Source organism: Etheostoma cragini, chromosome 18, assembly GCF_013103735.1.
Source record: "Etheostoma cragini isolate CJK2018 chromosome 18, CSU_Ecrag_1.0, whole genome shotgun sequence".
NCBI lineage: Eukaryota > Metazoa > Chordata > Actinopteri > Perciformes > Percidae > Etheostoma > Etheostoma cragini.
Window position 1 is genome coordinate 5433761 of NC_048424.1, and position 14349 is coordinate 5448109.

The window sequence follows — 14349 nt, forward strand, 5'->3', positions numbered from 1 at the left end:
CTTTAAATGTGCAAAGCCTAAACCTACTTGAAAGGTTAAAGACGCCTGTACTGTACAAGTGCAACAATTATTTGGGCTCTCCTAACACAGAATGTTTTTAGAGTAGGTATGCCCTAGTGTTATCGACATGAACACAGTAACACAAGAAGAGTAAATGATAGGAAACTAATTACCACATGTGCTCCCTGTGGAATAGATTATCTGATTAGTTGGACCACCTTGCAGCATATATTTTCATAATAATGAGCAAAATGGCAAGGCTCAGCTGCCTCATGTTTCTCTCTAGCTTAGACCTCTGTGTCTTCTCCTCTGTGTCTTCTTGTCAGAGGATCTACAGGAATTAATGGCATGTCAACGTGTTAAGCAGGAGTTTTATCCAATGAATCATTAGTTGGCCACATAGACAGTATGAGGTTGACCAGTGCCAGGGATTCTTAACCTCTGGGAAGATGAAGGTATGGGAATCTTTCATAGACAAAGAGGGGAAACTAAGACAGGAGGGGGATGTAATTAGAGCCAGCGCAGGGATGGTGCCAACATTACCTGGGATTTGAGCAAGTGAAAGTGAAAGTGGATTCAATAACAGCTATGTAGAATCAACAACATTTTATAATAGGCTATAGATTAAATAGCCATGTAGATATCACGAATAACGTCACTAAATACTATAAGCCATTCAAATAAATCATTGTCTAGTTAGTATATTGCAACATAAATAGGTTTGGCTTGCTAAATAGTAACATTTGTGTATTTTCTTAAAAGGCACCTGTTTATATGTTAGGTGAAGTTGACTAAAAGGATACATGACAGACTACTGTGTGATATGGATGGAATTATACAAATGCCCTCTATATTTCATGGGTCCACAACATCTATGACACATTTATTTTCTATAGAACAACTCTGTATTTGTGAAAGACATGCTTAAGTCCTGGTTTTCTAATCTCAGACTGTAGGACAGAAATGTTGGCAAATACTTAGGGTAGGGTGATGATTTCACAAATAAGCAACTTCCTCTTGATTTTGTTTGCAGTGACAAATTATTTTTTGCGGGTTACTGTATATACTCATACTGCATACGTTCATCACCTGTCTATTTTTCATCATCTTGTGTGTTTAACAACATTTACGTATAGATCTAGATCTCATGCATATACACACGGTTATGTGTCAATATTGCTATGTGATTAATGAGCATGATAAGTGATTGGTTTGCTAGAATAAACAGTTTGGGAGAAATCGGGTACCCTTGCCTAATAAGCACCTAAAACCTAAAAGCATCAGTATCAATGATGACTCAATGATCAAGGCTGTCTAATAGCAATCTGGTATGATGATGTGTATTTTAACCCCTCATGAAAGCTTATTGACATTCATCAATCATATGTGGTAATCCCTCATTCAGACGATTAGCATAGACAAGTGCAAGCAATTTAAAATTGTAATTTAACAAGGTAATACTTCGTAATCCAAAGTACGGAGTGTGGATTGGTAGCTGGAGAGATGCCACTTCACCTCCTGGGCACTGCCAGGGGCTCTTGAGCAAGGCACCGTACCCCCCTAACTGCTCAGGGCGCTGGTCCAGCTGGCAGCCCACTCGCTCTGACTTCTCTCCATTTGTGCATGAATAGGCCCTGAACATGTGGGTGTGTGTGTTTGTTTGTTTGTGTGTGTGTGTGTGTGTGATTACTAACAAAACCAGAGTGTAAATTGTAATTTCCCCACTGGGGATCAATAAAGAGTATAAATTACAAATTACTTGGTCTCCATTTATCCATTAAAGATTATCTTTGTTAGGTTCGGGGATTAGAGTGATGAGACCTTGTTTCAGTGGGAGAACGTCTATAATGGACAGCCGCAGAAAAGAGAGAAATCTGGCGGAATTCCAGCAGCGAAGGAGCAATCCCGGAAGTGGAACGTAGTGGAAATAACTCAACATAATAAAAACCAAGGATCCAACAAAGACTGAACTAAAAACATGACCTACAAACAAGCTGATCCTTTGAAAGGAATGACGTTCAGCTGGAGAAAGTCAGGTAAGAGGAAATAGGTGACAATAATGCATGGACACAGGTGTGGAGGTAAACAGGCTTGAAAACACAAAAGCCGGAAGTAAAGTTAAACATGACAAATGATGAGAGGAAGGTTACAAAATAAAACAGGAAACAGACTAAAGCGAAACCAAGACCGACAATCCATTCTGCATGTAATAACACAATATAACCGTGCATTTAAATAGTGAATTTGTATAAAATGGCACATATACCATAATGCATGAACTGTTAGTATATAGTTAAGACGTTTGCAGTTGCTAGTGTTCGGATTTCTAGTTTGTTGTTCTTTTTTGTCACTTTCCTTTGTCTCCCCACCAAATGGTGTGCTTTTATTCTGAAGTCGAGCCTTATGTTGGCTTGAGCGATTAGGATCCGCCCTTTAACCGAAGTAGCCATGGAGACCGCGCGAGAGCGAGGCAGCTGGTAGAGTTCTCACAGCGAGGGTTTCCGCTCACCTAAAATAAAGAGGTGGCGAGCCGAGGACAAGGAACAACGGAACAGCAACGTTACTGACGGAACTAGGCGTTCAAAACGTTATATTTTTGGGTATTATTTTGCCACATTCTAGTTTTGGGTGTATCTTTTTATACAACCGGTAATTCGTCGGATATGAAGCAGTGAGAGGAAGGCTCGCCGCTGGTAACCTTTAGTTGGTGAGTCTCATCTGTTTTTCGTAAGCTAAGCACACTTAACGTTAGGCCACTACGAGATCTCTTGTCTTTCTCTTTCCCCCCGGTTGTATTTTTTATTGTAAAATTGAAAACAGGAAACATGTTGGCCACGTTGGGGTAATATTTAAAAAATTGTCAAGGTGAATAATGGGTTGTCAATTTTGTGTTCGTCCCCTAGCTATAACTAGCTCAAGTGTACGGTCATGTTAATTAAGCTTGCTTTATTCCGAGCACCATTTGCACTTTTTCTATTAACGTTACTTACAATCCTGAGCTGTTTGTCTAGATATGTGTACGTAGCTACGTATGTACGTACATGTGAATATATGTGTATTTAGCTATATATTTGTTTATATTCTTAGGCTATATCTGTAGTGGTCAAAGATCGATGTTTAACGTTCCCTTGTTCAGCTTTGTTGTCGTTATTTTTTGCCGTATGTCCATTTCTATGTACATTGAGAACAAAATCCAAAAGAACAAAAACCGGAGTGGCCAAGTAGCCTTGCCAAGTGTAAACACGTACAAGGAATTTGATTACGACTTTTTGTTGCTCTCACATAAATAGACATAGGGCCTACGGCATAAAACAAGACCAATAAAAGACATGAAACATTTGACTATTATGTACAGATAAGTAAATATAAAAACTGTATTTACATATTACCACGCATTCATACGTGTATATAGCCTACGTAGACTACTAGACTGTTCAGCTCGATGAACATTGTAAACAGTAGTACAGTAGTGGAATGCAAAAGTGCAAATGGTGCTGGAATACATACAGAATTATTGATACGACAGGCTGCTTTTATATCTGAGGTAGCTGGATGACATACACAGTCAGTAGATGTTTGACAGATATTAACAGGTTTAAATGATGTGCTTAAGGCTATAAAATATATAATTTGCTTAAAAGGTGGAGGACTGGTGTTACAGGGTGAAAGCTAAATGCGTGGTGGTACAGGATAAGCTACGTGTCAAAGTTAGGACACGATATTTCTGACAGGTATCCAGGTTGCTTTAACGTTTTTTTCAGATAACATACCCTTGCTTGACAAAGTCATTAGCGATACAATAGAAAAGAAAACCGGCTCGAGTAGCTATAGTTAGTCCAGTCTCTAACAGTTAACAGCTGTAGCGTTACTGTATTGTTACGTTTTGGTAATGTGAACAGAATTTGTTATGGTGTACGTTGTAACAGTTGTAAGTGTAGCTATTTATTTAGTTTTTTTCGAATGGCCTTGCTTTGCTTTTGTTTTTGTCGTGTGTGTGTGTGTGTGTGTGTGTGTGTGTGTATATGTGTGTGTGTGTGTGTGTGTGTGGTCCTAGCAGCCCACCACACTCTTTGTTTAAATAGCTCGCAGTACAGTTGCACGTGTCGCAGCGTGTGACTCTGCTTTAGAGCTACCATGAAGGCAGTTGACCACGTTTCCTTCAGTTGCAGAGGTGTATTATTGAGTTTTGAGGCTCTGTGTTGCTCAGATATTCCTTTCACTGTAATTTCTCACTTCCTGTCTTATGTTCCAATAAGAGTTTCTTGGTAACTGGGCAGGGTAAGATATGACTCAGGGAAGTCCAAAGGTAAGCTGTTGTTTGTCATCATCATGGGGACCAAAGATGAAATATACATTTGAGAGACCTCAGACAGTCACATTTTGAGAGACAGACGTCAAGGAGAGGAAGGTATCTGGGACCAGTGTTAGGGGTGCTGTGTCTAATAGGACCTACCAATGTTTTGATCAAATCGTTAAGCACCACATGTTGTTGTTAGAGTTGAGGTAAACGATGATGATAACCTATTCAACAAACTGTTCTACTAATACTGTGGTAGCTATTCCTAATTTATTGTAAGATTGGATTTAAGTTAGATTTTTTGCATCAGTGTGATAAACTATGATGTGTGTGTGTTTATATATATATATATATATATATATATATATATATATATATATAGAGAGAGAGAGAGAGAGAGAGAGATAACATGTTAAAGTATATTTATTATCCCAGAACTGTTTCTTCTTTTTAATAAAATGAAATACAGTTGCTGTGAATTTATTCCTCACAAGTATAAAACCCACTGTCAATGAACATTGTTCTGCTACTTTGTCGAGCTGGACGGTGTTCCCCGACCTGAATCTAAAAACTGACCAAACAGGATGTTGTTAGCATTCAATCCTTGCTCCACGTTGTCCCTAAAATTAGGCCAACAAGATTTTTGATGGCAACTGTTAGTAACATTGTATCAAGTTAATGTGTCTGCTTCCATTAGTTCCTGATATTGTATAATGTTTTAAATCATTTAATTTGAAGTGATCCACAGTACCAAATGTTTTGGTTAAACGTGTGTTCTATTTAAAGACATCTTATTATGCTTGACAGTGTGAGTTCTACTTCTTTATGGCTTGATTCAAACCTCAACTTAATTTGTTCGTCAGAATCACTCATTTTACTCCCATTGTTGAGATATTTACACACTGACGTTCACAGAGGAGCTAGCACATATACAATGGGCAGCTTTAATGAGGGTGGTGTATGGGGGTGGTGCAGTGGGAGACCTGGGTTCGATTCTCACCACAATACACCAGCCAATGTGCCCCTGAGCAAGACACTTAACCCCCAGTTGCTCCAGAGGCGTACAACCTCTGACATATATAGCAATTGGAAGTTGCTTTGGATAAAAGCGTCAGCTAAATGACTTGTACTGGTTCTCAATTTCAAAACCATTGTGTGACTGCAGCAACAACAAAAAAATGCAACTCCCAGACCAGCTTTCAGAGTCCTTTTCTGTTTGACAACACAGCTTAGAGAAAACATCTTGTGGGTAAAGATAAAATAAAAACCACTGTGTTTGGCTTTAATCCCGTTGTCAGAGTATACCTGTGTTGTTACAGTTTCATCTTCTGCCTCCTTTCTTTCCAGTCTTTTATTTCCCTTCTCCATCTTTCTGACTGTTTCTGTAGCCTTCCTTGCGGCAGTACAGAGGTATGCTCGGACGCTGTGGGGCTTAACACTAGATATATGGTAACAAAGGGTCCTTTCTGTGCTGCCATGCAGAGCCCCATCTCTGGGCTCCCTCCACAGGCCCAGGCGGGCTTCACCAGCAGCAGTAGCATTGGGGCCTATCGGGTGAAAATCTCCTCCCGGCTGTTTCTTTGGCACACTGAGTGCTCTCTGTTCCCGGACACATGCCTGCGCTGCTGCTCTCCCTGGCTCCCTTTGCATTCCAGGAGCTTCGGGCAGCTGAAAAACTGCGGTAGCAGCCTGCTGGCTGGCTGCTTGTCTGACTGGTGTCTGAAGTGGAGAGTGGCCTAGTTCTTTCCCCATCTGACAAATAGCATTGCTATTTTTTGCGACGTAATTTAGGCCTCTACAACTAACTATTAACTAATTATTCACATTTGTGGTTAATGTTTTGAGTAGGTTGCGTTGCGTCTTCAATTCACTTGTTTGTTTAACTAACTGTTAAAAACCCCAAGATATTCAGTTTACAACTTTATAAAAACAGAGGCTAAGCAAATCCACTGTCCTGTCCTGTTCCTCTTATGAAACAAGGAAGTTGTCATGTCCTTTTATATGAAGCCAAGTACGTGTTTGCCCTTCTTGCAACATCTGTTTGTGTGAGCCATAGACTGTATATCAAATGACAGAGCATCCAGTTCAGCAAAGGGATGCAAATGCAGAAGTACCTTAAAGCGTCCATATTATACTCATTTTGAGGTTCATGATTGTATTTTGAGGTTGTACCAGAATAGATTTACATGGATTCATTTTCAAAAAACACCATATTTTGGTTGAAGAGCACATTGCTGCACATCCTCTTTTCACCCTGTGTGTTTGGGTTTCTGTTTTAGCTACAGAGTGAGACATCTGAATTCAATACTATCTTTGTTGGGAGCCGCACATGCTCAATAGCTAGGTAAGATCCCGTCAGCTAGATAACTCTTTCTCCAACGTTGGTCAGTCCAAGGCAGGATAAGCTGGGAGACTTCTTCTAGACGAGGGCCACATGTGGAATACCTGCAGAACAGGGACATGGAAGTAGTTCTTTTGGAGATTATGGTCACCCCAAAACTCAGAAAAAGTGATTTTTTTTTTCTCCATAATATGGGCACTTCAAACCTGCATTCCATCTGAATTACAATCTATGGTATGAGCTGACATGTTTTTTTTAAGTCAAATATGTTGATATATGTTGAATAAGTTGATCTAGGTTACTTTTGCTTGTCTTTGTATACCTTTCACTAGCCCGTCTGGCGGCGCTTTAAGTGTAATAAGATACATATGATGTCATCTATCCCGTTCCAGTGACATTAATATGACTGAGAGTAGTCATACTGGCTTGACTGTCATCCATTTAGAATGACTTGGCAATGATACTGATGGCTATTTCAACCATGACTTCAATACAACCTGTTTGACTGTACACTTTACAGCAGTGGCACTGGAGGCCCTACACTGGGATTTGGGTAAGCTGATGTTACCTGGCGTCATGCAGCTGGTGGCAGGAAGTGTTTGTTTATGTGGTTTAACACACAATTTTGTTCCAGGAAACACAAACTAAATCTCTTGAAGGTTAAAACAGCAGCAGTGCACACTCTGATCTGTGATCTGTCATCTTCGGCAGTGTCTGACAGGAAACACAGTTGCAGGTTAGAAAGTTGACGTTCAAACTTGAAGTATTTTTGTGCTTTTGCTGTCAAACTGCCTGCTGTGTTGTTAAATCAATTAAATGCACAAGCATACATTCAGTGTATTAAAAGATCTGCAAAAAATCCTTTAAGGCTCCGAGCTATCTTGTTCCAGCTAATTGGAATTCTGTAGTTTGTGGGTTACCTTAGCACAGAGTTAATGACTTTGTCCTTTCTCAGACGCTCTTGTGTTAAAGGAATTAAGCTAATTCTGCTTAAATTTTCACTTTGCAGACGTCCTGGCCGTTCAATACGCAGCCCTCAGCTCTCTCGGGGGGTTAGCCTTGCATTATAAATGCCATCCCAAGTGGTTATTTACATCCCAACAAGTGCCTTTGAACACAACACAGGCTTTTTTTTGTCCTTTCTGTGACTTTTGTTTGTTCTTGGACATTCATATGGCAAGAACATTATCTGAGTTAGAATATGGCCGCTCTGTAACCCAGGCCTTAGCAGCAATGCTCTGATCCCAACATGGACAAATGAGAATGTGTCTATGGACGAATTGTTGGCACTGGTCCCCTGCATGTGTATTTGACTGTCTGCCCTTTGGCTCAAAGCAGTACCCAAACTGTCCTGCCAAATGTGGCTTATGTCACTCTCACCCACAGGTATGGCTCTCCGTCCTTTTCTTGGGGACATTAGAAAGGTGGCAGGCAGCAGGCGGCCCTGCTGCTCGTGTTGGAAAATCTTGATCTTTGGGCATGTAAAATGTAGCCTAGTGCAGGACACTCAAATGTAAACGCACAGGCAGTTACAAAAATCAACCATGAATGTGCATAACTGTAGTTCTGGGTCGTCTGTGGCAGTGCCAGTGGCCACGCAGCAGATCTGCAATCAAATTCGCGGCTCTTTAAGTGCAGCCATGCCATTACTGTAGCCATTAGCTCAGCAGCCTTGTGTAACTGTAATGGGCCCTATGCCCTCTCTTGAGGATATGCTGCCTGCCAGCAAGCTAGTTCGCCACAAAATGCAACTACTGCATCCCGATCTCTCTGTAGCAACATTGCCAAGCCTGTGTGCACCTGCATCTCATTTATGTAATGATAGTGTATGTCTTGTTTTATCCCCCCCAATCAACCAACACATGCTTGTAGAAAGTCATTTCATTGTTATGCTAACATTTACAACAGATATCACTTTAAGTAGATACAAAGGAGCATATAAAGAAAACATGACGTTTCAGAAAGTAGCACCGGATGAAGTTATCTTCACAAATAACGGTGGCATGGCATCTGTTGTTATTCAGCTGTGAAGTACTATACCCTCTTTATCTACAATAATAATAACTACATTTGAGGAACGCCTGCTACTATAAAGGTTACTTTATGGACATTTAATGTGTGAAGAAAACTTATATTGACTAAAAAAACACTAATAAATAACTTAAGCTTTGCTGATAGGCAATGCCGCCCATACATTAAAGAGCCATAAATCTGTTAAAATGTTACTTATTCAATGATGAAGCTATGATAAAATGCAGCTCCTTGGGCAAGCTTCTCTCCTGATCACCAGGATTTTTTGCAAAAGTTGCAGTTGTAGTCACAGTTATAGCGCCTCTCTCTCCTTAATGCTTCTACTTCAGCAACAGGGGTCTGTTTCCCTGTTATGTCATCTACAGCAGACTGTAATGGCTGGTTTATTACGTAAGATCTTGTGGCAGAGCCAAAAGTTGGGATCGAGGGGGCATCAGAGGAACTCTCCTGCTGCTACTGGTGTTTTCTTTTTTTTTTAAAGAGTGCTGGAAATTGCTGTCTGTCTGCCTAGGGGTTAGTTTAAATAGCTGGATGCTGTTTAAAGTTGCTGACACACAATGCAGATGGCAAAAAACTCCTAATGCCTCCTAACCCTGGCCAAAAACTTGCACTTGAACACATCACAAAGATAGCTGTCGATGGCAAAGTTGCATGTACATTCTGTGCCTACGAAAGAGGAAATAACGCTCCATGCCACCAGGCGGCAGTTATCATCTCGTCATACAAAAAAGGGAAACCGGATATATAAACCGCTGCTATAATACTGCACATAAAACAAAACAGCGTTTGCCCTCCTGAATTAGTCAGCAGCAGCACAGAGCTATCTTCTGGGCTGTCATCTGTTCTCTTGGAAAAAATGTCTCCCTGCAATAGGAAAGCCGAGGGCAGAATGGCCCGCCGCTGCTGGCCGGGTAGTTTGTAATTCCACCCAACATGTCATCATGTTACACTGGGAGCAGACAATGAGCTGTACAGAGTTGTCACAGATCTGGCAATAGCACTGTGCTTTCTCAGAATGATAACAAGAGTTTTGGAATGAAAAAGTTACATTTTACAAATGTATTGGCTAAGCTGGCTTAGTTTGCTTAGTCTAGCACCAACCACGATGTAGAGGAAGAGAGGTCTACAGTCTTTATATTAAGTTTACAGTATGGGACGTTAATTTATTAGTTTATTTTTCAAAAAGATTTTCGGCCAGTTTTGACAGGCCTATGTGTATTGGATTTAACAGATGAAATGAGCCTTCTGTGTGCGCGCCTTTAACATTATTTGGCTATTTGGTTTAACTCAAAGCAAGCAAACAATCAGATTAATTCCTCTCTCTCTAATCGACATCTCCAACAGCAATACAAAATGTTGATTTGGCCGAAAAACCGACCAGGGTCGACGAGTAGTGACGGTGCCTCACACACCGCAAAATCTGGGGTTGACATACCCTCACAGTTGGCCAAACTTGGAAAGACGGCTGACAATGGCCTTGGTGCATCAGCATCTTTTTAGGAACCAAAGTATGAGAAGAGGAAATACAGAAAGAGTCATTCATTCATGCTGTTCTAATCAGTGAACCAACTCCAGCTGGTATTTGATGATGTGCAGAGAAGGCCTTTTCTCTGTCACTCTCTTTGCCTTACAGTCTTTCTAGCTCTCTCCATTCCCTCATGCCTCTCTGTGTTGCTTTTGGTTACATAATCCTTGTTGAATGTTGATTGTAATCCGCGTCCTCCCTCCCCCTCTCTCTATCCCTAAAGGTTAGGTTGTAGAGGACTCTCACTGGTTGCCGGAGGAAAAGATGTGCGATGGAATGGTAGCGTTTCAGACGAGAGCCCTGTCCTCCTCTTCTTCTTCTTCCTCTTCCTCCACCTCCTCCGCTCTAGCCCACAGGCTGGCTGCCTCCGCGCTTCTCCTCCTCTTCACCCTGCTCCCTCATGGTCACGCATCAGGTAAGACGCAAACACACACACACAAATTTGTTTGTCTTTTTTCCCACAAGATACACATTGACTAAACTGCCATCTTCACCCGTCTGTTGTGAATTGATTGAAGCTACCCCCCCCCCCCCCCCCCCCCCCCCCCCCCCCCCCCCCCATCCTGCAGGTCAGTTAGATTAAATCTGCTTACTTTACCCTTGGGTTGTGCAGGTTTCTCTTTCTCCAAGCTGCAGCTGAGAGCTCAATCCCACCAACTGTGTGAATCCATTCACTGCCTTAATAAGTCCCAACCATTTTCCTCCACCATTGAGAGATGATGTTGTCTGTGCTCACATTGCTGTCATGAGGTTTCAATCAGCCATGACATTTAGCGTCCTCTGAGTGCTTTAAGCACTGCTAGTGAGCGTTGGTTATTGCCCTACAACAACCTTGACATCAGGTTTTCAAATTGATTTAATTGTATTCTAGTGTGTGCGTGTGTGCGTGTGTGTGTGGGGGGGATTTTGTCCACACTTGTAAGTTAAAGTAAGCATACAGTAGGTAACACAGGTATAAATGAGCCACCACAAGACCCATGAGACCTAAGGCAAGACCTATATCCTTTTGTTTTGTTCTTAAGGAATACAATGTTAATGCCATGTACTTACTGGACCCCATCACTTGTTCCACTTTAGCTGTGTGTCCCCCAAACAAAAACACACATTGCTACACAAACACACACACACACACACACACACACACGCTCACTCCCCTCACATAGCCAGCTTGTGAAATGAGCCACCAGATGTCCTTGCCACAGTAAGGAGGTTTACTGTGTATGTGTCAATAAGTAAAGTGTATGTGAGGGGTGGTTTGGGGTTCTGGAATGTTTCTAAAGCTTTAATTGTTTAACTTTCTTTATTTTTCTTTTAAATAAACGAATGTGTGTAAGAAAAGGCAACAGACAGAATAGAGGGAGGGAAAGATGGGCAGGAGGAGGGCACTGCTGATCCCAAGTGTATTCTCTCTCTCTCTCTCTCTCTCTCTCTCTCTCTCTCTCTCTCTCTCTCTCTCTCTCTCTCTCTCTCTTATGTAATACACATGATTCATGTAGAGCCTAGAGGGGCTGGTATCACGCTCACGTCGAACACACTCACACACGTACAGTACACTGCCTACCAATACCAGGGAGATGTGTCCTCAAATCCCCAGCCCACGTGCTCTGTGTACTGTATTTGTGTGTATATGCATGCGTGTGTGCAAACCTACCCCATACTCGGATTATGTGTGGATGAGAAAGGTCATACCCTAAAATCCTGTCGAGTCAGTTTATCAAAAGACAGACCCTGTATCAACCACATTCATGGCAGTTGGTGTATTGCATAGGGACAAGAATTTCTTGTCATTACCCATGATGCAACCGCACCTTGCCGTTCACCTGATGGAAAAGGAGAAAAAGATCTCTGGACTCCACCACAGACTCCACCACAAGGACAATTTTGTCACTGGATTGTAAACAGTTCATGAACTGTGTGGTCTAAACCTTTCTAGACCGTAGTGTTTATTAGCTTCTTTAAGAAATCTTTACACGGTTTCTTTACTAGTTTTAGGCATGTAATGGAAAACTCTAGGTGGTGCTTCAAATGAGCTGACAATACAAAGGTTATTTTTAGGTGTTGCCATACCTGTGTATTTGTAGCATAATTACTTCCTTGTAACGCACAAGGCAGTGTTCATTCTGACTCACAGTTCAAGAATTCTGGCTCTTCAAAATGGTGTTTAGCTCTGTGTATGGTGTGTATTTTCTCTCTTGCAAGTGAATTTAAGCTCAAATATATTAATAACACCAGGTAATGGCTTTTGCACAGGTTTCTCGGGAAACCATATTGAAATAATGTAAGCCCCTTCCCTTCCTCCTTCCAGAAGATGTCTGAGTACAATATTTTTAGATTTCTGATAAGGACATTTTCCATTCAGACACTGTAGTATGTAACTTAAATATTTTATCACACATCAGAGGCTACTTATTGAGAATGGAAGGTTTTGAATCGTAGCTCCTTGACAACAGCAGTAACAGAATTTTTTTTGAGTGTTTTCTGATCATAGTCTTGATCACATGAAAAGAAATGACACTTTAATGATGTTTATTGATGTAAAAATAGGTCCCGAAGAAAAGGGAAAATAAATCAGGGCAGTAAAAAGGGGGTGTATGATGTAAACATAAAAAGACATTACAGCAAGTCCAATACAAAAACAGCCAAACCATAAATTGTAGTATTCCCAATATAGGAGAATGAAATTAGATCTATAATTAGAAATATTACCATAAAAGTGAGGCACTCATTTTAAAGCTTTAAAGTCATTGTGTTGTTAGTTCTTCTGTTCCCTGGCGGCCCTCTCACTCCTGCTCAGCATACATAATGTACATAGGCACTCCTTTGTTACAGGGATAGAGATTGCTCTGGAAATTTTCATGAATATGAAATGTCATCACTGCTGACACTTATTCCAGACAGAAATACCAGTGTGTTGTATGAATAGAAAAGGATACAAAAAAATATATACAGCACATAATTTGCATCCTAGAGCTCTAAACACTAGAGACAGAAGAAGACCTGTATCAAATTTCTATTTTTGTCTATGATGGTTCATGTGTCACTTTTAGTCTTTTTGTGGATATTACTTTTAGGAAGTTTGACCTATAAGTGATTGGGTGTAAAGTGGAGCGAGAGGAGGATACACAGTAACGGTTAAAGTACTCTTTGCTCCCATTTTTGGTGTCTTTAACAAAGAAAGGGAAAGCTTTGAGCTTCCACATTGGTGGCTTCATGTTCTCTGTAGAAAGGTCAGGACATCAATTTCTTGTACCTGTTAATGCGCTCTGTTAGGAAGTGGTCACAAAGCCTTTTGGGGACGGGGTATTTTTTAGAACCAATCACAGTCACAGCCATGTCTTTTTGTATCTGTTGTTCAGCCGTTCATTGTAAACAAGATTACTTGTGGGGTATCTGCTGAGAAAATTACTGTAAGTGGCTGCCTCGCATTTGTGTTTGTGATTACTGTGTATGATTACATTTGTGTTAATGATTCAGGACATTCTTCCAAAAGTAGCAACGTGCTAAACAAAACATCGTCTGCATTCAAGCACGATGCCAGTTAACAACCACAGCAACAAAGCCCACATATTGCAAATATTACTTGTTCATGTTTTTTTTTTTGTCTATCTGACATGCCACTAATGCCACTAGGCTGCTTAGGGCTCAGTTCCTCATATGGCGTCAATTCCTCACAGTGAGTCTTTGTGGTTTGTTTCAGAGGAAGTGGACCTACAGCGAGTCAGAAATGACAGAGTAACGATTGGAACTCGGAGTATCAAAGGGTCTATTCACATGGATCACATGCCGTGTTTTCTGCTCAAACAGCGGCAAAAAGATTTGCACCATCCTTGTGGGTCCACTTAAATAGATAAACTGTGCCCTCTAAAAACCTCTTGTCTTCTAAAGTTGAGTTAAAGCTCTTCAGGAAAGTGCCAGCGAGGACCAGAAACCTCCCACAAACAAGCCTGCTGTGTGCTCTTTGTGTTGGTGACGTTTATGTGTGTTTATGTGTGAGAACGGGAAATGGCTTTCCCCCGGCCTGGAGGAAAAGTGGAGTCATACGGTAAAGTCAAGAGCAGGGGGAGGAGAGCAAGAGAAGGAGCAGAGAGCTGCCTTTCTAATGTCCTCTGGGATTTGTGTTTGTTTTTGACAATCGATTGTTGTCCATTCTTGGCT

The 14349-nt window shown here is 41.1% G+C and overlaps 1 protein-coding gene across 1 annotated transcript in view; it reads left to right on the forward strand.

The window, feature by feature from the left end:
• Window positions 1–2450: 2450 nt before the first annotated feature.
• susd6 (sushi domain containing 6) overlaps window positions 2451–14349 on the forward strand; it is a 31037-nt gene continuing 19138 nt past the window's right edge. The window contains exons 1-2 of the mRNA XM_034900642.1: window positions 2451–2707; window positions 10418–10609. Coding sequence (XP_034756533.1) covers window positions 10459–10609 — 151 coding nt within the window. The 5' untranslated portion in view covers window positions 2451–2707; window positions 10418–10458. The remainder of the gene's footprint in view (window positions 2708–10417; window positions 10610–14349) is intronic.